Source organism: Eriocheir sinensis, chromosome 7 (genome assembly GCF_024679095.1).
Source record: "Eriocheir sinensis breed Jianghai 21 chromosome 7, ASM2467909v1, whole genome shotgun sequence".
Classification (NCBI taxonomy): domain Eukaryota; kingdom Metazoa; phylum Arthropoda; class Malacostraca; order Decapoda; family Varunidae; genus Eriocheir; species Eriocheir sinensis.
Genome location: NC_066515.1, coordinates 17,195,281 through 17,218,839, shown reverse-complemented (window position 1 = coordinate 17,218,839; position 23,559 = coordinate 17,195,281). Strand labels below are relative to the sequence as shown.

The following is a 23,559-nucleotide window of genomic DNA, read 5'->3' as shown; positions in this document are numbered from 1 at the left end:
TCGAAAGCCACTCATTAATTGGGGATTCACAACATGGCTTCCGTAACAAAAGATCCTGCCTGTCAAACCTACTGACCTTTTATAACGATCTCTTCTCAATTTATGACGTAACCAAATCAGTGGACGTAGTCTATCTTGATTTCCAGAAAGAGTTTGATAAAGTCCCACATCATAAATTACTTTATAAATTAAAGCAAATAGGCATTGACGGTCAAGTAAACCAATGGATCGCGAATTGGTTGAGCAACAGACAACAAAGAGTTGTGATTGACGGATTTAACTCAGAGTGGGCGCCAGTCACTAGTGGCGTCCCTCAGGGCTCGGTTCTTGGTCCAGTGCTCTTCATTATTTACATCAACGACGTGGATGTTGGACTCAATAATCGCATTAGTAAATTTGCAGACGACACAAAGATTGGTAACTCGGGTCTCACTGACGAAGACAGGCAAAGCCTCCAAGAGGATTTGCACAAAATTTCAGCTTGGTCGGATAAATGGGAGATGCCCTTTAACGTAGACAAGTGCCAGGTCCTTCAAGTTGGAACAAAAAATAAGAAGTTCGATTACGAAATACGCGGCGTTAAACTCACAAGCGTTCAATGCGTTAAGGACCTGGGGATTAAAATCGCGTCAAACCTCAAATTCTCACATCAATGCATCGATGCAGCAAATAAAGCGAACAGAATGTTGGGCTTCATTAAAAGAAACTTTTTATTCAAGAATAAAGATGTAATACTTCCGCTCTACAATAGTTTAGTCAGACCCCACTTGGAATATGCGGTACAGTTTTGGTCTCCCCACCATGCAAAGGACATTGTTAAACTAGAAGGTGTTCAGCGTCGAGCAACAAAAATGGTCCCTTCCTTGCGCAACAAATCCTACGAAGAAAGGCTTTCCACCCTTAACATGTTCTCTCTTGAGAAACGTCGCCTCCGAGGAAAACTGATCGAATGTTTTAAAATACTTAATGGTTTCACGAATGTAGACAGAACAAAATTGTTTCTGATCGATGACACTTTGCGAACGAGGAACAATGGCATAAAACTCAAATGTAGACAAGTAAATTCAGACTGCACCAAATTTTTCTTCACCAACGTTGTAGTGCGAGAATGGAATAAGCTCCCACCATCAGTGGTCCAGTGTAACACCCCCTTCACGCAAGGAAACAAGGCTTCGTGGACCAAACGTTATTCTCAGTGACGAGGAGTGTCTTTAATGCAGCGCGTGAAGAGGCGAGCGGGAAAAAAATGAACTAATTTCCTCTCTTGACGAAGAGGAGGTGAAGGCCCGCTCTTCGCTAATATCTTCGCACATTAAATGCTTTATTACAACATTTTTCCATGTTGCTGTATTATTAATTGGGTATAAGAGCAATTTAAGTTTTCTAGGCCTTATATAAAAAATAATACAATGCGAGAAACAATATTTTTCTGTTTATTCAAGACTTCACGGTTCCTATGATAATTTAAGCCAACACTGGAACACACCTCTCAACCAGCACGCCCCGCCCTTTAGTCTCAACTATTCACAACAGTTATCTTTTTTGAGCGTTTGTAGGGCGGGCACTTCGAACCATAAGCATGCATTAAGATTGCTGGGATGAATTTTAAAGTGACGGACTAACAGGCTTTCTCCGGGCGCTTGTTTCACAAGTCTGTATGAATATGTGGTGGTATTCGATACTCCGTGCTGGGCTTACCACAGCCAATCTCCAAACTCGTGACGTCACCTGTGGGTGGAGCTTAGCAAAGCTCAGCAATATAGATGATACCATTTTCCACCCACTGATAGGAGCTCTAAAGCTAGTTAAAATATATTTACAAGTGAGAAATAACGAAGGGAGAAAGAGATGTCTCATGGAACAGGAGGAAAATAAAGAAAATAAAAGCAGTTTATTCTAACGAGGTCTCCTAAGCTCCGCCCACAGGTAACGGGATGATATGAAAGCGAAGCAAACATAGCCACGGGTACCAACCAATTAAATGCATCAATGTAAAATTTCTGCTATATATAATGTATGTCACTGTATCAAGCACTGTTTACATAAATATTAGTCACACTATATAATCCATTATAGAAATGTACCTAAATTGCATTAAGGTTTCGGTTTTCAACGTTTGTTTGATTTGCAGTAGTACCAACACTACACGGAAAGATTGTTTCGAAGGTTAGGGACTGGGCATACCCTTCAACGGAAACACACTCTCTAAGAGACGCTTCGACGAAGAGGGAAGAGCTTCACTGAGAATATGGCCGTGCCTTTAAAAACAAGCTCGACCGTCACTTCCTTGAACTTAATATTAACTAGAGTAGAAAAGCAACGTTTTGGAGCCATCTGATTAATGTAAAATCACTTAGGTTTAAGGACAGACCACCTAGTCTGGACCATGGGTTCTGTGTGGTCTGATTTTGTATGTAAATCTATGTAAATCTCTCTCTCTCTCTCTCTCTCTCTCTCTCTCTCTCTCTCTCTCTCTCTCTCTCTCTCTCTCCTTCAGGGACGAGAATACAGGCTGTCTTGGTGACCTGTTCGTCATGCACTCATGATCCAGTTTGGCGCAGACTCTTTCAATAGTTCTTTCACTAACATTAGTGGCTCTTGCTGTTCTTGCAGTTACTCTTGTGAGTGGTATGATAAATCCTCTGTTGTTTTTTTCGTCTAAAGAGTACTTGTTTACATTGTAAATGAGTTCTTTCTCGCGGCTGTGCAGCCAACGACGTGGAGAGGCAGGGTGAGGGAGGGAGGGGAGAGGCAGAGGCGGGAGCAGGCCACCCATGGGCCCCCTTGCTGACCCTTCCATGACCTTGAGAAAAGTGACCTGGGCTCTGGATGTGTAGAATGACAAGGTTGGAATACAACCCTGTCAAGTGTCGTGGTATTTATACAAAATATTTGTTATTATCTTAAAAACGAAACAATCTTAACGCTATATGACCTTATTGGATTATCCAATTATTTAATTAAATTCATTTAAAGGTAGTAAATAGCTGACATATGAGAGGAAGCGAGAAGTGTTGAAAGTGTGTGGCAAGGTGCGGGCGGGGCTGACCAGCACCTCTCGCCCCCCAATCCGCCAGTTCCTCCTGGACTGACTATAGTATACTGAATTCACGAGGAACTGGCGGACTGGGGGGTTTCTGCGGGGGTCTCTCCTCCCGTACCACTCTGTCACATCTCTTGTCTCCAAATGTGGGATTACAGTCAAGGTCAAGTCATTTCCTTCTCTCTCTCTCTCTCTCTCTCTCTCTCTCTCTCTCTCTCTCTCTCTCTCTCTCTCTCTCTCTCTCTCTCTCTCTCTCTCTCTCTCTCTCTCTCTCTCTCTCTCTCGCCCTTTTTGTCAAAAGCTACTTGCAACCTACTGACAAAACACCAAGAAACAGTAACGTTGAACATTTGTGCGTGCGAGTAAACATTGCAAAAGTCAATTTAAATATATCTGTCACTTACAGGCCTCCGGGGCAATCACTTGATGGCGATCTTGAAATGTACAGCGTCTTAAGGCAGTCACTTAATAACAGCGACTCACTGATACTAGGAGACTTTAACCTCCCCCATATCGACTGGGCGACACTGTCGGGTACAGAAGGTGAGTCCCATAGAATGATCGAATTTCTAGAGGAAAATTATCTAAGCCAAATGGTTTCTGAACCAACTCGACAAAATAACATACTTGACCTTGTTATAGCGACCCAAGATAACCTAGTCAGTAATGTCACGGTAGGAGAACACCTCGGTTCCTGCGATCATAAACTAGTGCGCGTTGACATTAGAGCTCAAACATCGGTGACTGTAAATAAAGTTAAGGGGCCCTATTTCTAAAGAGCCAACTTCGTAGAAATCCGACGAAAACTAATAGATATGCAACTATCAGATGACGGCAATGCAGAGGACGCCTGGCTAAACTTTAAAAATCACTTACTCACTCAGCAAGACACATTTGTCCCCTTGTGCGAGAAGCGAATTAACACTTATAAAGTCCACCTTGGTTTAATAGCGAAATTAAACACTCAGTCAAGGAGAAAATTGTCTTACAGGTTAAAGAAAGACCAAAGCACGCCCGAAAACATTAGACTTTACAATGATGCAAGGCGACGAGTAAAAAGATTAGTGCATCAGGCAAAGCGTAGATATGAAGAAAATATTGCAGCCAACTGTAAAAATAATCCGAAATCCTTCTTCAGTTACATAAACAACAGAAAGGCGATCAGAAGTGGAATTGGACCTTTAATAAACAGCGACGGTGCACTAGTGACTGACAGCCAACACGTTGCAAACCTATTAAATAATTACTTTTCCTCGGTGTTTAATAATAACAGTCCTCCCACCACCACCACCAACACCAGTACTAATGTAAATCCTGAGCATGCATTGTCTAACTTTGAAATAAAACCCGATGAAGTCCTTAAAGCCCTCAAATCAATTAAAACAAATAAAAGTCCTGGACCTGATATAGTATATCCAACTCTGCTGAAAGAAACAAAGCGAAATACTCTCCTCCCTCACAACCGTATTCAATATGTCCTTGCGACAAGGCATTGTCCTTCAGATTGGAAAAAGGCTAACGTGACACCGATTTTTAAGAAAGGAGACAAAAAGTACCAGGTAATTACAGTCCCATTAGTCTAACTTCGGTTGTAGGTAAGCTACTTGAGGGCATAATTAGAGACAAAATTGTGAGTTACCTTGAAAGCCACTCATTAATTGGGGACTCACAACATGGCTTCCGAAACAAAAGATCCTGCCTATCAAATCTATTAACGTTTTATAACGACCTCTTCACTGTTTATGACGTAACAAAATCACTGGAAGTCTATCTTGATTTCAGAAAGCGTTTGATAAAGTCCCGCATCATAAATTACTTTACAAATTAAAACAAATAGGTATTGACGGTCAGGTAAACCAATGGATCGCGAATTGGTTGAGCAACAGACAACAAAGAGTAGTGATTGACGGATTTAACTCAGAGTGGGCGCCTGTCACTAGTGGCGTCCCTCAGGGCTCGGTTCTTGGCCCAGTGCTCTTCATTATTTACATCAACGACGTGGATGTTGGACTCAATAACCGCATTAGTAAATTTGCAGACGACACAAAGATTGGTAACTCGGTTCTCACTGACGAAGACAGGCAAAGCCTCCAAGAGGATTTGCACAAAATTTCAGCTTGGTCGGATAGATGGGAGATGCCCTTTAACGTAGACAAGTGCCAGGTCCTTCAAGTTGGAACGAGGACTAAGAAGTTCGATTACGAAATGCGCGGCGTAAAACTCAAAAGCGATCAATGCGTCAATGACTTGGGGTCAAAATCGCGTCAAACCTCAAATTCTCACAGCAATGCATCGATGCAGCAAATAAAGCGAACAGAATGTTGGGCTTCATTAAAAGAAACTTTTTATTTAAGAATAAAGATGTAATACTCCCGCTCTACAACAGTTTAGTCAGACCCCACTTGGAATATGCGGTACAGTTTTGGTCTCCCCACCATGCAAAGGATATTGCTAAATTAGAAGGTGTTCAGCGTCGGGCAACGAAAATGATCCCTTCCTTGCGCAACAAATCCTACGAAAGGCTTTCTACCCTTAACATGTTCTCTCTTGAGAAACGTCGCCTCCGAGGAAAACTGATCGAATGTTTTAAAATACTTAATGGTTTCACGAATGTAGACAGATCAACATTGTTTATGATCGATGACACTTTGCGCACGAGGAACAATGGCGTAAAACTCAGATGTAGACAAGTAAATTCAGACTGCACCAAATTTTTCTTCACCAACGTTGTAGTGCGAGAATGGAATAAGCTCCCATCATCAGTGGTCCAGTGTAACACGATTGACTCCTTCAAAAATAAGCTCGACCGTCACTTCCTTCAACTTAATATCAACTAGAGTAGAAATGCAACGTTTTGGAGTCTTCTGATTAAAATCACTTAGGTTTAAGGACAGACCACCAAGTCTGGACCATGGGGTCTGTGTGGTCTGATTTTCTATGTAAATCTATGTAAATCTCTCTCTCTCTCTCTCTCTCTCTCTCTCTCTCTCTCTCTCTCTCTCTCTCTCTCTCTCTCTCTCTCTCTCTCTCTCTCTCTCTCTCTCTCTCTCTCTCTTCTTCGGGGACGAGAATACAGGCTGTCTTGGTGATCTGTTCGTCATGCACTCATGATCCAGTTTGGCGCAGACTCTTTTAATAGTTATTTCACTAACATTAGTGGCTCTTTCTGTTCTTGCAGTTACTCTTGTGAGTGGTATGATAAGTCCTCTGTTGTTTTTTTTCGTCTAAAAAGTACTTGTTTACATTGTAAATGAATTCTTTCTTGCGGCTGTGCAGCCAACGACGTGGAGAGGTAGGGAGAGGGAGGGAGGGGAGAGGCAGAGGCGGGAGCGGGCCACCCATGGGCCCACTTGCTGACCCTTCCATGACCTTGAGAGAAGTGACCTGGGCTCTGGATGTGTAGACTGTAGAATGACAACGTTGGAATACAACCCTGTCAAGTGTCGTGGTATTTATACAAAATATTTGTTATTATCTTAAAAAACGAAACAGTCTTAACGCTATATGACCTTATTGGATTATCCAATTATTTAATTAAATTCATTTAAAGGTAGTAAATAGCTGACATATGAGAGGAAGCGAGAAGTGTTGAAAGTGTGTGGCAAGGTGCGGGGCGGGGCTGACCCGCACCTCTCACCACCCAATCCGCCAGTTCCTCCTGGATTGACTATAGTAGTAGTGGTGGTGGTGGTGGTGGTGCTTGTATATATGACGGTTTTCTTGTATGGCTGAATAGGTTTATGAATATCAACATATGTATTACTGAACTCCCACTTATGTTTCCTTTTCTCTTCTTCCTTCTTTTCCTCAATTTATTTTTCCTCCTCCTTGTTCTTGTTCTGTTCTTCGTTTGCGTCTTATTTCGTCTTCTTTTTCTTTCAACTCCTTTTACTCATTTGATTTGTCCTCCACTTTCCCCTGCTTGCATTTATCCTACAACTCCTTTGTCTCCTCCTCCTCTTCCTTATAAAACTGGTCCTTTTCCTCTTGCCTTTTACTCATTTGATTTTTCCTCCACTTTCCCTTGCTTGCATTTACTTTACAACTCCTCTGTCTCCTCCTCCTCTTCCCCCTCTTCCTTCTACAACTCGTCCTTTTCCTCTTGCATCTCGTCCTCCTTCAACTTTTCTCACTCCTTTTCCTCTTCCTCCTCCTCCTCTATTCCTTATTCCTCTTTGCTTTTCGTGTCCTATTGCTCCTTTCTTGTCTTCGCCCTCCTCTTTCAACTTTTTACACCTCAACCACCATTTTCAAAATCTCCTCCTCCTCCCATAACAGGACGAGGTCGATAAACTTCGGAAAAAGCTGCGGCAAGAGCGCTCCCCCACAGCCGCGGAACAGGAGCTGCGTCGGCTGCGCGGTGCGGTGGGCGTGGTGCGCGCGGCGACGGCGGGGCAGCGCGTGGCGGGGCGCACGCTGCTCAAGGCCATCAACGGGCGTGGGGATCAAGCGACGAAAGTGAGTGGATGGGTTGCCTAACCACCATCAACCAAACCTAACGTACCTTACCTAGTCTACCTACTTAAGCTAACCCAACCTAACCAAACCAAACCAGGCTGCCTAACTAACTACCTACCTACCTACCTACCTAACCTAACCTAACCTGCCTACCTAACCTACCTAACTACCTACCTAACCTAACCTAACGTACCTAACCTAGCCCACCTACACTCTTCCCAATTGATTTCCGGGAGGTTTGAAGGTTAGTAGAACATATATGACAACAGAAGAGCAGTTGACCAAGTAGGAGACGAGACATAAGCGTGTTACAACTAATCTTAACTGGAAAAAAAGAATATAAGGTAAAGGAAACAAAGGGAAAAGAAGACAAACAATCGTCTATTTACTTAATCCTTCGTCAGCGCGTGGAGGAGGTGCTGAGGGAGGGCCGCGCCGTCCTGGACCTCGCCGAGATCTGCCAGCGCCTCGAGACCAACCGAGACCGCAACCTGCCCTTCCTCCCGCCCTCCGCCGCCGCCGCCGCCACTGACGCTTCCTCCCGCCTCTCCCCGGAGCCCCGCGTGCCCTCCGTGGATCTTCTCGCCCTCCCCCCGGTTCGCTCCGCCCCCCCTCTTGTGAGTTCTGTCTTCCTCCTCCTCATTATCATTATCATCATCCTCGTCATCATTCACTTCCATTTATTTGTCCTCGTCCTCACTATCATCGTTGTCGTTTCTTTCATTTTATTCCTATTCCTCCTCCTCCTCCTCCTCTCATAAGAACTTTCTGATCTCCCCCCCCCTCCCCCCCCAGGAGACAGAGACACTGGTGGGGCTTCACTCCGAGACGGACGAAGGCCTCGGCTCCTCCGTCTATTCCTCCAAGGGTGGCGCCTCCTCGCGCTCCTCCAGGGCCGCCCTGTCCAGCCGACCCCCCGCCGCCGCCGCCCGCCCCGCCACTGGGAGCAAGGTGTGTGTGTGTGTGTGTTCCTCCATTTTCCTTTCATTTTTCTCTTGGTACGGAGATGAGCACCGCAGCCACGCGCAGCTATAGGGTATGCCCCCACCCTTATCTTTACCTCATTTGTGTGTGTCTAATTACCTGTTCGTCACCTGTTCATATTATCACCGGCAGAGGACACAGAGGAAGCCCAGTAAGGTACACAAAACGGGAATGGGCGAGGAACAACAACAACAACAACAGGAAACAGACGAGGGCATGGACTCATCAGCAGCGGAACCCCAAACAGCATCATCCACCCTCTCCTTACCGCTCCTCCCCTCCTCCTCCTCCTCGACCTCCTCCAGCGCCCTCACCCCCCCTGCCACGACCGCCCCGCCCCCCTTGCACCCCGGCGGGAGGAGGGCGTCGCTGGGGAGGGAGAAGCTGGCGAGGATAAGTGAGCTGCTGTACCATGAGGAGGCGAGTCACGAGGCCCAGGGCGAGGAGTTCGGTCCCATCCCTGACATCGTTCTGCAGGAGGTAAGATAGACAGATAGATAGGTTGATAGATAGATAGACAGACAGATAGATAGATAGATAGATAGAGTATAGTGTCAATGATTAGCGTTTTTTTTCTTTTTTTCATTTCTTTTTGCCCTTCAGCTGCTTCCTCTACTGTAAAAAAAGAGATAGGTAGATATAAAGGTAGACAGGTAGATAGATAGAGATGGATACTTCTACACCCCCTCCAAACCTTCTACAGCCCTCCCGCCCTCACACACCTCCACCTTCCTTCCCATTCCAGGCTGACGCGGCCCTCAGAACACACGAAGGGCTCAGGAAGTTCTGGCGCAAGTATCACCAAGTTCAGCTCGAGCGACTTGCCCTGCGCGGGGAGGCGGCGGCGCTGCGGGAGGAGGGGCGCCACCTGCGGGTCCTCCTGAAGAAGTATTTTGTCTCCCTCGGTATGAGTGACGCCGCCCTCCGCCTCCCCTCCACCTCCCCCCTGAGTGTTGGCGCGCTGCCTCCCCGCCATCCCCACTTCGATTCCCGGTGAGTGTGCGATCTAGAGACAGGTGTGATATTGAGGTTTATGAGTATAGGAATGGTTTGTAGTAGTATTTTTCGCTCCTCATTTTCTATTTTTATTCCACAACGCAGGTTCCCGCGGTATTCTTATTTTTTACTTTTCCCTTCATTCATTATTTCCCTACACAAGTTTGCAATATTCTTCTTAGTTCTCGCGGTTTCTCTGTTTTCTCTTTTTCTCTATTTCCATACACAAATTATGGCGGGTTCTCCTTTTGTTCTCTTCTTTAATTATTTCACCACGCAATCCCGTAGTTCAAGAATATAAGGATGGTAATTACAATATTCATTTTCCTTTCACTACGCAAGTTTCCCGCGGTTTCAGTTCCCCTTTTATTTTCTCTTTTTCTCTTCATTTCACGTAAGTCCCTCGATGTTCCTCTTCTTCAGCGGCAGTGGGCGTTCCAAGTCTGTTCCCCCGAGTGCACGAAGCGGCAGCGTGTTGAGCGGCGGGCTGGCTACCTTCTGCAGCGCCTCCCACCGGTTCCCCTTCTCCCCGGCACCTCCTTCCGTCATGGTGCAGGAGGGAAAGGTTCTGGTGCGTGCTATGGCCCTGCACGACGCCCCACGCCCCTCCCACGCCGTCCAGACCGCACACCCACGCCCACACGCATCTTCCGTCACCATATCCGTCATCGCCCCCACCACCCATGCCCTATAGTTTTTGCTGTGGTATCTCCGCGTGTGTGTGTGTGTGTGTTTATTAGGTAAGGCTTGTGTTTTGTTTGTTTGGTGATTGATTCTCTCTCTCTCTCTCTCTCTCTCTCTCTCTCTCTCTCTCTCTCTCTCTCTCTCTCTCTCTCCTAATCAATTATTATTCATGTATTCATCCATTCTCTCCTTTCCATAATTACGATGTTTTCACGTGTATTGTGTGTTTGAGAGAGAGAGAGAGAGAGAGAGAGAGAGGAGGGGAGGCGAAGTCTCGCCGCAACCAGGCCACCAACTGGATTTATCCTGATTTTTCCCTCGACAGAACATCATAAGCAAGGTTGTTCTCGTGGTAGGCGTAAGAAGAGGGTTCCGTGCACACACACACGTACACATACGTGATGTAATTAGATATGTTATTGACCCGGCCCAAAATTACTTTAGTACTATTTGATTTTACTCCACTGATTAAAATTGAAAGTAGGTATGTCACGTATGCTAATTAGATAGTGCTGCATCAAGTAACGTTAAGGTACAAAGTGAGTTATTGATGTGGACAGTGTGTGTGTGTGTGTGTGTGTGTGTGTTTACCTAGTTTTAGTATACAGGTCTGAGCCATACTTTTGTGGTCTTGTCTCCATATTTATATTAATTTAATTTTACCTTTCAGCTTTTTATTTATTTATTTATTTATTTTTTTTTTTTTTTGCCTTCGCTACTTCCGCATTTAGTTCATAGGAACCATCCAAAAATTACGTAACGTTTTTTTTTTGTGATGTTTGACCCCGCCCCCCTTGATCACGCATATCCACACACGTGCCCCCCCCCCCCCTTCACCCCCCGGAAAACTATGTAACATCAGCTATAATGTAATCCCCCCCTAAATTACGGGGGCTTCGTGGTGCAGTGGTTAGCATACTCTGCTCACAACCAAGAGCCCGGGTTTGATTTCCAGGCAGAGTGGAAAAATTTGGGCGGCTTTTCCGATACCCTACGCCCCTGTCAGTGAATGGGTACCAGGTATTAATCGGGGGTTGTGCCCCGTCTCCTGGGATCTGTTCCCTTCTCCTATAATTCAATCCCCTTCTGTCTCTCCGGCATATGACCACAGATGTTGCGCCGAGTAAACGAAACTTTCCAACTTTCCCCCTAAATTAGTGTTGCCACTTATTTTTTTTCAAATATACAATCCGAACGTTACTCTGTGTTGCATGTGTTTGATTCAGGGGTAAACCAATACTTATATACCCCTTAACCTGGCTCAGTAATTATATCTCAAGTCCTGCACACCCTCATTCTCTTCCCTCACTTGAACTAGTCACACCTTGGTTATCTCATCTAGTCCCTCACCTGCTAATTACTCAATGCAAGATGGCGCCACTATAAACACTCGCCTGCGCCAGAACGGGCTGGGCCGACCATCAGGCCCCACCTGGAAGATGCCTACCGGCGCAATAGGCAGCAAAGTAAAAAAAAAAATTTAGGGGAAGGTTGTGTTGCATGGCATTCAAAGGGACAGTGCGTAATCTCTTACTTGACCTGCTGTTTTTAGTGCTATGCTTTCACACCTAAGGACATTGCTCTTTGCTCTGTCCATGAATTTGTGTTATTGTATAATTCATGCCATGTCATTCAAGGGGATTCAGTGTCTTTATAGGGGACAATATGTAGTCTCTCAATACGGTGTTTTTAATGGTTTGCTTTCACACCTAATTCTATTGCTCTTTGCTCTGCCCATAGATTTTTTTATTGTATTGTATGTAGTTTTTTTACTTAATATAACTAACAGGGAGCATATGCCATCTCCTTACTTAAACTAAGATTGTGTTAGTGCTATGGCCATGTAACCATTTTGAAGGGTGGTAGTAGTCACACCTATTGGAAGGACATAGAAACCACTGCATTAAAATTATTCTTATTGAAAATATACAACTTTTTTCTTCCTATGTACAGTTTATGAAACATGGTACAGTACATTACACTTATAAAACAGTAGTAGTGGGTGTGTTGGGTGCCACGCAACTTGACGCGGCACTATTAGCTGGCCCGGCCCTGCGCCCCCTGGCTGCCCGAAGATGGCTGAGGGTGGACAACTTAGGGATGGGCCCGGGCATTTTGTGTAGACAGAGGGGGTTTGTGAAGACAGAGATGGATAACAACGATAGGTCTCTCTCTCTCTCTCTCTCTCTCTCTCTCTCTCCAATTTACATATTTACAAACATGAATGATACACACACACAGGAGCTAGAAAGTGTAGTTGCTTATAAAAAAGATTACTTGTCCTTACATCAAAAACACTCAGTCATATGTATAGAAAAGATATGTTTTGTGGAACTTGTGAACAGTAAAAAACCCACAACACAGACCATACAGCCTCAACTGGTAGGTACAGACTTCCTGCATTTCTGTATGCAGCGCTAAACTCATATTATTGTATTACCTAAATGAGCAGTGACTAAAATGTACAGGTAACTTTTCTTCCCTATAAAACAATGCTTACTTTATCCACAGGTATTGTTAATGGATAGTCTTCTGAAAGCGCATGTCACTGGTTGTCACACATCTACCCGGGTAGCCAGACCTGCTGGGGACTCTTCCAACATGGCATTCCACCTTTACTACTGCAGGCTGAGAGGCACCTTTTCATCATACAGCATTTATTATAACAACACTTCCTAATAAAACATAACTGGAGAAGCTTACTTTTATACCCCATGCTTGTGGGTATGGGTATGGCTAAGGACTTTGGGCAATATTAACTCTGTAGTGTCAGCAGTTTCTCTCTCGTTGCTTCTCAGGGCCAGTTCATGCCTGTCCTGTCAAATTTCCACATGTAGACATTCATGTTATTCTGTTTGCTTCCCAAAGAATATACTAACTATAGTTTATCCAGTGTTTGTCTATCCCATCATTACAAGTCTAGACAACACCCTGAACCACATGGCACAGAGAGTAGGATCTTTGGGAAATAAATAGCGGACATGATACAGGACAGGTGTGCAATGCCCTGAGAGGCAATGAGATTAGAGACAAACTGCCAACACAACAGAATTAATACTGCCTGGAGCCTCAAACAAGCATTACCCACAGTATTATATTTTATCACAAAGCAAATTAGTAGTCTTAGTCCTGTATAACACTGAGCTCTCACAGACCCTCAGAGCAATAAAGGTGACAGCAAATTAACCACTACTTGAAGGCCTGGCTAAGAGGGTGACACACGTCTGACAGAAAACTTCCATGCCACTGTGGCAGACCAGAAGCTGGGCGTCCAGGTTTCACTGAACGAGATAAAAACATAACCATATAAAACCTAGACAACAGTTCGCCTCCCACATACAAAATGCCTAAAACCTGCCTAATACTGAGTCAGCTGATATAAAATTGAGGGTGACGAGATACCAGAAGCACTGTATCAAAAGTTCCCATTGTTGTTGTTCCCCGAAAGCAATTCATGGCTATCAAACAATGCCTTGCAGCCTCAACAAGAGCTTGATTAATCTAGTGGACCAAACTCCTTGTTCAGGAGCAGAGGGACATGTGAGGCCCATCAGGAGGCTTCTGTGACAGCCACTCCCAAGACCCTTACAATAATAAAGTATAGTCTTAATTCCCACTTTCCAAACTCAAAAGGGATGAAACTTCTTCCAGGAATATTTACCATTAGAAAGTATGTAACTGTATATTTTTGTGGCCAAACAAAAAAATGACCTTGAAGACAAGATTTGTTCTAACTGTTGCTTGGGCTGTACACATTCCCCTCCAAATGGCCTTCACATAATTTCTTTAATTTTTTTAATTGGTTAACAGGAAATATATCTTTTTAGGGTCAACAATGCTAGCTTTAAAGGTGCTGCTCAAGCACCGTTATCAGCAACAAATGTAGTTACTGTGGAGATGAAGGAGCACCTCGGCTTTAAGAGAAATCTGACATTTTTATGGGACAAAAACACAACCTAAATCACTCCTGTGTTGAGACAAACAAAAATCCCTCTTCAGGTGTGTGGTAACCAGACTTGGTGTCTCAGCATGAGGGACCTGAGTCGGTCAGTTTGTAATGGTATTAACCACAAGAAGAGTAAGTCAGCCCTCAAGGTGAGGATGAATGCTTCCCAATAGTTCATGATTTCTGCAGTAAATACAAACACCTAAATGAAGCAGTGTACACGCCTTTCACACTTAACAGGAATTGAGATTCAGCCGCACACAAGCCTAAACGAGGTCACCGCCACGACACGATAATATCTACACGTCACAGAGGTAAGAATATCTCAAGTGTTAGTAACCAGAAGCTTATCAGCTGAGCAGAACCATGGCATTTAATTCTTCAACTAATTTACACTGACCCATCCTTAATACCTTCATTACTTTAAGCAAGAAATAGCAAAACATGAAAGGTGGTTCCTTTCATCAGTTTCAGATTATACTTTCCCTCAAGTAAGTATTGCACATGTTGTACCAGGAAACGGGTCCTTCACTCTGCTGCCATGTTCCCGTGAAGAATTATATTGCTTATCTCTGGTGTAACTGAGTCTTGCTTCTCCCACGCCAGAGAACCAACAGCACTCCATCAACTGACTGTCAAGCCCCTAAAGCCAGCATACACACACACATGGCTGCCTGATGCCAGACACGCCTAGCCTGCCGGACAGTCCACTCGACGCACACTCATTTGTGTCTCGCCAAAAACGAGCATAAACACAACGACTACTGACTTTGTTCTAACTGACTAGAGTAGAAATAAAAGACCTCTTGACTCAGATTTCTCAAGGCTGCATTGGTAGTGCAGGTGAGGCACAGCTGACAAACGGTTGCCCTTGCACTCACACCACATTAATTATTTTACTAATGGGCAAGAGGGGGAAAATATCTTCATCTTTTCATGTATGGGAAAATCTGAACAACAGTAAAATTGCTTGGAGCCTTGAAGGCTAACAAGGGAAGGAGTGACCCACCTGTGGCCACCTTGGGATTCATTACTCTCACACTCAAACACACACACACACACACACACACACACACACACATACAGAAAGCAGGAGGCCAAGCAAGGGACTAGGAAGTGACATCTGCCTCACACACAACTGCACACCTCAGGAATCATCCATGACTAATCACAGTGACACCACAACACAAAACAGGAAGTGATGGAATGTCTTACAGGCTACTCCCCCCTCTCCTAGTCCTGCCATCCTCACCCACGACCACAGCAATAACCACACAACACAACCCATTCAAAGAAGGGCCATGCAAAGACCAGTATTAGATGTAATGAACTACTTGTCTGACACCTGGATGGGTTTGACAGAGGTGCTTAGTTATCACCAATTGTGCTGAATGCTACACGACCTTGGCAAGCTAAAGAATTATCACCCTGTCACTTCTGCAATCACTGAGACACCTAGCCGCTGCACGAGAAAGCGATAGTCCTGAGTTTTGTGTGGTGATGCACGACCTACACTTGGCAATGAGGAACACTAAGCTACTAGTGGACCCAACAGAGTAACGGGTCTTTCTCCTTTTGCAGATGAAGCGCAACCAACCGATGATACAAAAGAGGATCCCAGGTCACGGCAAACCCCACGCTACAGTAACTTTGGCACACATCCCAAGTGTTGTGCACAAGATCAAAGAAGACAAAAGAAAGATCCATTAGGGTTTCAAGGCTGCCAACACAAGAGAAAACAATGGCAAAGATGGTGTGATGATGAATTCTCAAGCTAACTGTTTAAGGGAAATGTAATGACAGACTTAAGTGCCCTGCAGTATACATAAATATTGCTTATAATTGCTGATACCTTCCTGAAAGTGACCCTCAAGGCAGCACCAACACACACTTAGGAGTTATGGGACTCAAGACTAACAGCCATGACAGGAAATCTATGTCGTCATGGCAATAAACTTTGTCACCTCAGAACACTTGAGACACCTGGAGGAGGGGCACAAGGGACAAAGCCATTTTTTTTGTTTTTTTTGTTTCCACTAAGAAAGTCAGGCTATGCGTCGCAGAAAGAACAAGAAACAGGTTGCAGGGAAAAAGCAACCTTGTATTTGGTGTACCAAGGGTCACTTTTCCCTTGCCACTTGTCTCTTGTTCTTCCTGGGATGTGTAGCCTGTCTTTCCCAGTGCAAACTAGAAAGAAATGTCTCTGTCCCTCATGCCCTGTCTCCTCCAGATGCCTCAATTATGATTATTTTGTGAAACGAACGCCACAGTGATAAGGAACTCGTGCAAATGATATATTATGCAGCATATTCGATAGTACTAAATCTACCCTATGCTTAATAATTACAATGAAAGACTAAAAAATGAAACTTATAGAGATCATACCAAAAAAAGTTTAATCAGTGCAATGTCTCGGAACGTAACGGTCCTTCAGGATGTCATACTGAAACCACGTGTAAAGAAAATAAATAAATAAACATACAAATCAATTCTTCCTTAAAACCGTCGATCGCTTGTTAAATTTCCTCGGCCTGTGTGAAGGAACTTGAACACAGCCCTGAAGGAGTCTGAATGCTCCCTCTTGACCCTCACTGTGCATGAGCTGCAGATTTACCAATTTGCACTCACCACCCCAATTAGTACTCATGCCAGGAAAGAAAAAACTGTACTATGGCAAGCTAAATTGAAACAAGAACAAACTATCGTCAAAGTAAACTGATAAGCATTTGACAGTAATTAGTTTTCACACTAAAGCTCAATTTTAAGTTTTTCCTTGGTATGAGTAGAAAAAGGGATGATGTGTACAGCTGGCAAACATACCCTAGATACACACATATACGCCATACACATGTGTCCGCTATGTATCAACAAAACCAGTACACTGAGGTAAATTCCATGCCTCGTAAAATAGACAACAGATGCTTCTTCCCAAACCTTCACCATGCTCTCACACACAAACACATGCACAAACATCTCTCTCCCCTCCAAATGCACTTCCGTAAAAACTATTGCGGATTGAATACTTAGATAAAACGCATTAGTATTAATATGAATACAGTCACACATACATGCTTGCATACATACCAATGTACAGTCAGATATACACTCATAGTCACTGTTCAAATAATTTAAACGCAATCATTAGGATCCAGCACACATACACGCACGTACACACACACCCTCCACCACATCACCATCACAGCTGACGGGGACAATCGCTCACTACCGGCTTGTAGCTTCGTCATTTGCTCTTTAAAGTGCTGCCGATCCACTCCAAGCCTTGATACAACCTGTGGAGGAAGGAACGAGGTGAGAAGACAAACAGGGCAACACAACCTCAATAACATGACACAACACACATGAAGCAAGACAATGAGTTATATAGTTACCTCTTCTCTTCATGGAAAAATGAGTAAGCCGGCATAATTTGCATAAAAGTAAACAAAACCAATTGTATTTATTGGTAAAAAGTAAATAAAGTTAAAAGGGCTCCACTTCAGTAAGATTTCACAAATACATGCACATATACACACATACAGTAGGGAGGTAGTAGGTATGTAAGTAGGTTGGTAGGTAGGAGGAAGTAAAAGCAGAAGACAAAGGAGCAAACAAAGAAAAAGAACACAAAGAAAGACCAGCACAGCACCTACCCTTCCCCAGTGAGGGCGCAGCACCCTTGTATCTGCCACCGATGCTTCTTGATGGACGTAAGATTAAGGAGCCTGGAGATCTCTGCAGCACTCATTGACCCCTTCACATCCTGCTTGTTGGCATAGATGAGCACGGCCGCCCTCGACAGCTCCTCGTGGGCCAGCATCTTGTACAGCTCCTCCCGTGTGATGCTGAGGCGCTCCCGGTCAGTGGAGTCTATGACCAAGATGACGAACTGTGGAAGGTGGTAAGGAGTCTTGACCGTGCACAAAGATAATATGAGGTGTAAGGGACAGAGCCATTTTTTTCTAGTTTGCACTGGGAAAGTCATGCTACACAACCCAAGAAAATCATGATATAAGTTGCAAGGGAAAAGCAACCATGGGGACACCAAATATATGAGTGAAAATGATACGACAAGAGGAGTTTAGAAACGTTATGAAAATACCCAAAATGGACAAGAAACAAAGACTGCAGACTACAAAGAATAACTGATACAACAGGTGAAGGTAAAAAATCTATTGCAATAATTTTCATTAACTTTATGGTACACAGACAAAATATTAAAGTGAAATAATACTTGTGTGAAAAAACTTATTTTTTTCCCTACCTCAGTGTCGGTAGATTAATAATTGGATCACAAAAGAACAAATAAAGCAGATAAATGTCTCCCATATATAGACACACAACCCCATCAGTCCTCTCCTCGCTCCCTTCTACCTTCCCTCCCTCACCTCTGTGTTGGTGTAGTAGGTGTTCCAGGCTGATCTGAGGGACTCCTGGCCGCCCAAGTCCCACATGATGAAGTGCAGGTTCTTCCACACCACCTCCTCCACGTTGCTGCCGATGGTGGGCGACGTGTGCACCACCTCGTTCATCAGCAGCTGGTACAGGATGGTGGTCTTGCCCGCGTTATCCAGGCCCACCATCACTATCTTGTGCTCTGAAGAGAGGAGAGGGATCATTAGACGCTGTTCATGCTACCTTGGCGAAAAAGCTCCTCTCAATCTAGTCCAGTAAGATTTACACTCGTAGTACCAAACGTTGGGGGCTTTGGAACGTTTTTTCAAGGCCTGAGAGGAGCTACGTCGGGTTGTCATGAGTGTTTTTCTCCTTCAGAACGCGGAAGCCTTGCTAAACTACCGCCACTCAGGAAACCATTCATGGAAACCCCGATAACTTTTGCGAGAGCCTTTTGAAACAGTTGGAGTTTGATACTATGCATCCACCAATCACAAGCAGTCTGATTAGGAGAGGGGGCGTGGCTACCTTGTGGACTGGCCAATGGTGTAGACGGAATAGAGAAGAGGGAGGGGCTTAGATGCAAAATTAGCGTGTACAGTGTATAGTGTTGGACTATTAAACTTATGAATGAAAAAAGGACACGCCGATGCATTGGCTGGGGTAGGCAATGAAGGAATATGGGAAAAGAGAATAAGGAAGGGGAAGGAAGGATGGGGAACTATAAGAGCTGAGGAGAATCAAAGACAGGGAAGGACGGAGTTGCAGAAGGGGAGATGAGGCAAGGAAGTGTAGAGTAGGGAAGGGGAGGCCAGGGCAAGGCTACCACACTTATATCAACCGACTGAACCTTGCGAAATGTTACCGTTACGTGCGAGCTATGAGGAGGAGAGGGAGGAGGAGGAGATGGGGAGGAGGAAGAATCAGCAGCCTACTTGTGTATCCATAAATGTGTAAGTTATAGATTTATGCACATTGACTTGAAGGAAATAAATAAAGAGCGAAAGAGAGAAGGAATGACGTAGAGAATAAGAAACTGAAAGGAGGAATAGAGGAAAGAAAAGGAAAAGGAAACGATACAAGAAAAAATAAGAAAATTGAAAGGAATAAAGAAAAGAAAAATAAACCAGGAAAAAAAATTAAGCAAGTAAAGAAAATATGAAAAAGCAAGGACAAGAGAGATGAAGAAAAAAGGAAAAAATAAAGCAGAAAAATTAGACGAAAGAAAAAAGTGGAAAGAGAACGATAACAAAGAAATAAGAAAAGGAAGGAAAGAAAAATGGGGCAAGAAAGCAAGCCATAAAAACAAAACGAAAAGAACAAAATAAAGAAAAAAATGAAAGTAAAACACGAAAATTTGTAACGACAAAATAAGACGAATAAACAAATAAAATCAACAACAATAATAAGTAAACAAACAAACAAACGCTCTCTCTCTCTCTCTCTCTCTCTCTTTAACACACATCAACTTACTTTCACTCTCAACAAAGCGTGACTGAGAACAGGAAACGCCCACCATCATAAAGAGAGAGAGAGAGAGAGAGAGAGAGAGAGAGAGAGAGAGAGAGAGAGAGAGAGACAAAGGAAACAGAAGACTTAGTAGATGCAGTTTTTTTTTTATAGATGTCACACACACACACACACACACACACACACACACACAATCTTTACTTTACTTTACTACGCAACTGAAAAGGGCAATCGCGCGCGCGTGTGTGTGTGTGTGTGTGTGTGTGTGTGTGTGTGTGTGTGTGTGTAGGTCACCACATCCTCGACAAAAAAAAAAAAAAAGCCATTCCGTGTTGAAAAAAGATTCCTGCAAATTAGTTTAGACGAGATAAAACTTTGAATCTCTTAACACACACACACACACACACACACACACACACACACACACACACACACACACACACACACACACGATAAAAGTCTGTATCGAGTTACTGAGAACACGGATCTGTCAACAGGATTCGCGCGAACAAAAGATAAAAGCAGGAAATCAGAAATAGAAGAGAAATAAAAGGAATTACTGAGCGGCATCCGTCTCTCTGAAGTGTGAGAGAGAGAGAGAGAGAGAGAGAGAGAGAGAGAGAGAGAGAGAGACTTCTCGCATTGTATTTTCCGTTTTCTGACAAAGCTATTCACAAAACATCCATAAGTTACGGTTTTAACGATAACTATAATTATATGTCGTTATCTGTGTGTGTAAGACAGTTTTGGGGTCTGAATTAAACTGGTAAAGGAAAGAACGGAAGAAAAAATGATATGTGGAGAGAGAGAACGAAAGAAAAAAAGCAGTGAAAAGAAAAAGAAAGAATGAAAAGAAAAGAAGTTAAAGAACGTTAGGTAAAGAGTGCGAAAGAACGGTACAGAAAGAACGAAAGAAAAGATTAGAGAAGGAAATAAAGAACGAAGGAAAAGAACGAAAGAAAAGAACATTATAAAAAGAGAGAAAACATTACAAAAGGATAGAAGAGTGTAAGAAAATAAAGAGTCGAAAAGGACAATGAAAATAACACTAAATAGAGGATAGAGGACAGTGAGTAAATAGAATATGGTGATGCTGGTGAAGAGGAGGAGGAAGACGAAGCGCAGGAGGAGGAGGAGGAGGAGGAGGAGGAGGAGGGGAAAAAAAAACACCCCAACAGGAAGAGGTAAAAGCTTAATCATATCCGCCCCAGCCAGCCGAGGTGTGACGTGAGGGGTGACGCGAGCAATGACGCAGCTCTGACGTCACGCCGCCAACCCAACCAGGAAACACGACGTCTATTCCCTCCCCTTTAACCCAATCGAGAAACACGTCTCTCTCTCCTCTCGAAAACTATTACCGTGTCCATTCTTAAACCTATTGCCACTATTTCCCAAGGCCACAGAGAAGATTAGCCGGGTTTTAATGGGTGTTTTTTTCCGTTCATGGTGCAGAAGTCGGGTAAAACTATCACTAGGGTCAAATAAAAGGCCATGGAAATCCCAGCAACTTCAGCGAGAGGCTTTTCCAACAGGCGAACTGAGGCGCTGAGACGTTTAATGTACGGGATGCTCTTATTACGTGTGTGTGTGTGTGTGTGTGAGCGGGGTTTCCTACGCTCGGCGGCCGGATATGCGTGTGTTACTTAGATGAAGTGCGTAAAAGGAACGGGATGAGTGTAAGGATGCTAGGCTTGTTATTTGTATGTTGTATGTTAATGAATGTTTCTGTAGTAGGAGTAGTAGTAGTAGTAGTAATCACATATTTAACAAGGCTTTCGTATGAGTTTTAAGCATTTCCTGGGGTAGTTTTATGACCCTCCTGTACCGTGACCCTAAAAAACTCTGATTAGAACCTAAATGAACACCTTTCTGACCTTTGGAATTAGATGAAGTGAGAGGCGGAAGCGTGACAATACCAGATAAATGGATAAATGATAGAAGAGGTGGATGAAACAGAGAGGAAGAGAACGGTGGAGATATGCAGGTGGGAGAGCGGTAACACCTGTCTCATTAACCGCAGAGCCAGGAAGAGGTATATATGTACGGATATTGATGATCTAAATTATTAACACTTTCTTCCTGCCCTGTAGAATCGATTGGTTTAGGGAGGGACTTGAGAAGGTTAGGTGTGTGTGTGTGTGTGTGTGTGTGTGTGTGTGTGTGTGTGTGTGTGTGTGTGTGTGTGTGTGTGTATTACAGCATGTCAATTCCTTTCTCACTTAACGAACACACACACACACACACACACACACACACACACACACACACACACACACACAGAGCGAGTGATATAAATCTACAGCAACATTTCTGATAACGTTAAGATATAGATAAAGACATGAATAGACAGACAGACAGATAGATGGGTAGATAGTGAAGACAGACACGAAAGAAAGAGAGAAGAACGAAAGAAAACATGCAGGAATAAAAGAAAGAAAAAGAAGACATCATAAGACGCTAAATTAATACAACAGATGGACGGATAGAGAAGAAAGGACACGAGGAGGAAAGAAAAATAGAACAAAAGAAAGAATGATGAAGTAATGAGCGAAATAAGGAAAAATAAAAACTAAATTAACACAAAGAAAAATATAACCCAATCCCAGACTCAATGTAATAATAGTAGTAGTAGTTCCACTCACCAGGGACACGATCAGTCAACTCAAGGAAAAACATCCTCCACCGAGTGACCTGAATGGACTGAGACTGGCAGGATGTCACCAACCACCGAATCCAGTTATATACGAAAGGATAACAGGAGAGATGTGGGGGAAGAAGCACCTCCAGACTCGTGGCAGCGGGGGCCCTCAGGACGATGCGCAGGGATGAGGCGAAACTTTGCTTGCAGCATGCCAAACAATGCATGCAACTGGCGACACTGCAACTGCATTCCAACACAAAAACTGAAAACAGCTGCCACTATGTGGCCCACTATGTGACGATGCCGACCGGCATGCCTCCACATCCCCTGGACAAGAGGCATAGGGGATGAAAAGGGTCTAGTCAGCATCCAGCGCATCGTCATCAATGCATCATAAAAAGCATCAAAGAAGATGGCAGAGATGTGACCATGGCAGCAGCAGCAGGCAGCAGGGGCAGCAGGCAGGCAGCAGGCAGGAGGAGAGCATGTTCGACCACCATGCATGCGAATTCGACCACGTGGAGTGAAAAAACCTGAACACCACCAAAAATAATAAGACTACAATACATAAAGAAAAAAGTACATAACATATGTTACACCAATGTATGTATACAATATATACTCATACCCGACTATACAACATAAGTTGCAAAGGAATAAAATCAGTGGAAATCATCAAGGTGACAAAATTGAAATGGGTAGCATCGCCCTGGGCCAACCAGCCCTGGGCCTAATGAAATCCCGTTCAGAAATCGCGTTATGAAAGGTGGAATATGGAGACACAGGTGACAGTGCTGGTAAAATCTCAGACTTAAAAAGATTATGGTAAATGTAGGTGAAAAACTCCTGAATAAGAGTGGGTGGGACATAAGAACACTGTCGGCCCTGTCAGAATACATCCTAACGCCCATCAAGACCATCACATTTTCACCATAGTGAGATGCT

General features: G+C 43.9%; 2 protein-coding genes across 2 annotated transcripts in view; one reads left to right on the top strand and one right to left on the bottom strand.

Annotated features, from left to right (window-relative positions):
- Positions 1-12,862, top strand: part of LOC126993601 (uncharacterized) — a 24,905-nt gene extending 12,043 nt beyond the window's left edge. Inside the window, exons 7-13 of the mRNA XM_050852765.1 lie at positions 7,322-7,501; positions 7,906-8,118; positions 8,297-8,452; positions 8,618-8,965; positions 9,231-9,478; positions 9,905-10,221; positions 12,677-12,862. Coding sequence (XP_050708722.1) covers positions 7,322-7,501; positions 7,906-8,118; positions 8,297-8,452; positions 8,618-8,965; positions 9,231-9,478; positions 9,905-10,175 — 1,416 coding nt within the window. The 3' untranslated portion in view covers positions 10,176-10,221; positions 12,677-12,862. The remainder of the gene's footprint in view (positions 1-7,321; positions 7,502-7,905; positions 8,119-8,296; positions 8,453-8,617; positions 8,966-9,230; positions 9,479-9,904; positions 10,222-12,676) is intronic.
- Positions 12,069-23,559, bottom strand: part of LOC126993604 (ADP-ribosylation factor-like protein 5B) — a 26,428-nt gene continuing 14,937 nt past the window's right edge. Inside the window, exons 2-4 of the mRNA XM_050852779.1 lie at positions 18,497-18,705; positions 17,762-17,997; positions 12,069-17,401 (exon numbers count right to left, since the gene is read on the bottom strand). Coding sequence (XP_050708736.1) covers positions 17,353-17,401; positions 17,762-17,997; positions 18,497-18,705 — 494 coding nt within the window. The 3' untranslated portion in view covers positions 12,069-17,352. The remainder of the gene's footprint in view (positions 17,402-17,761; positions 17,998-18,496; positions 18,706-23,559) is intronic.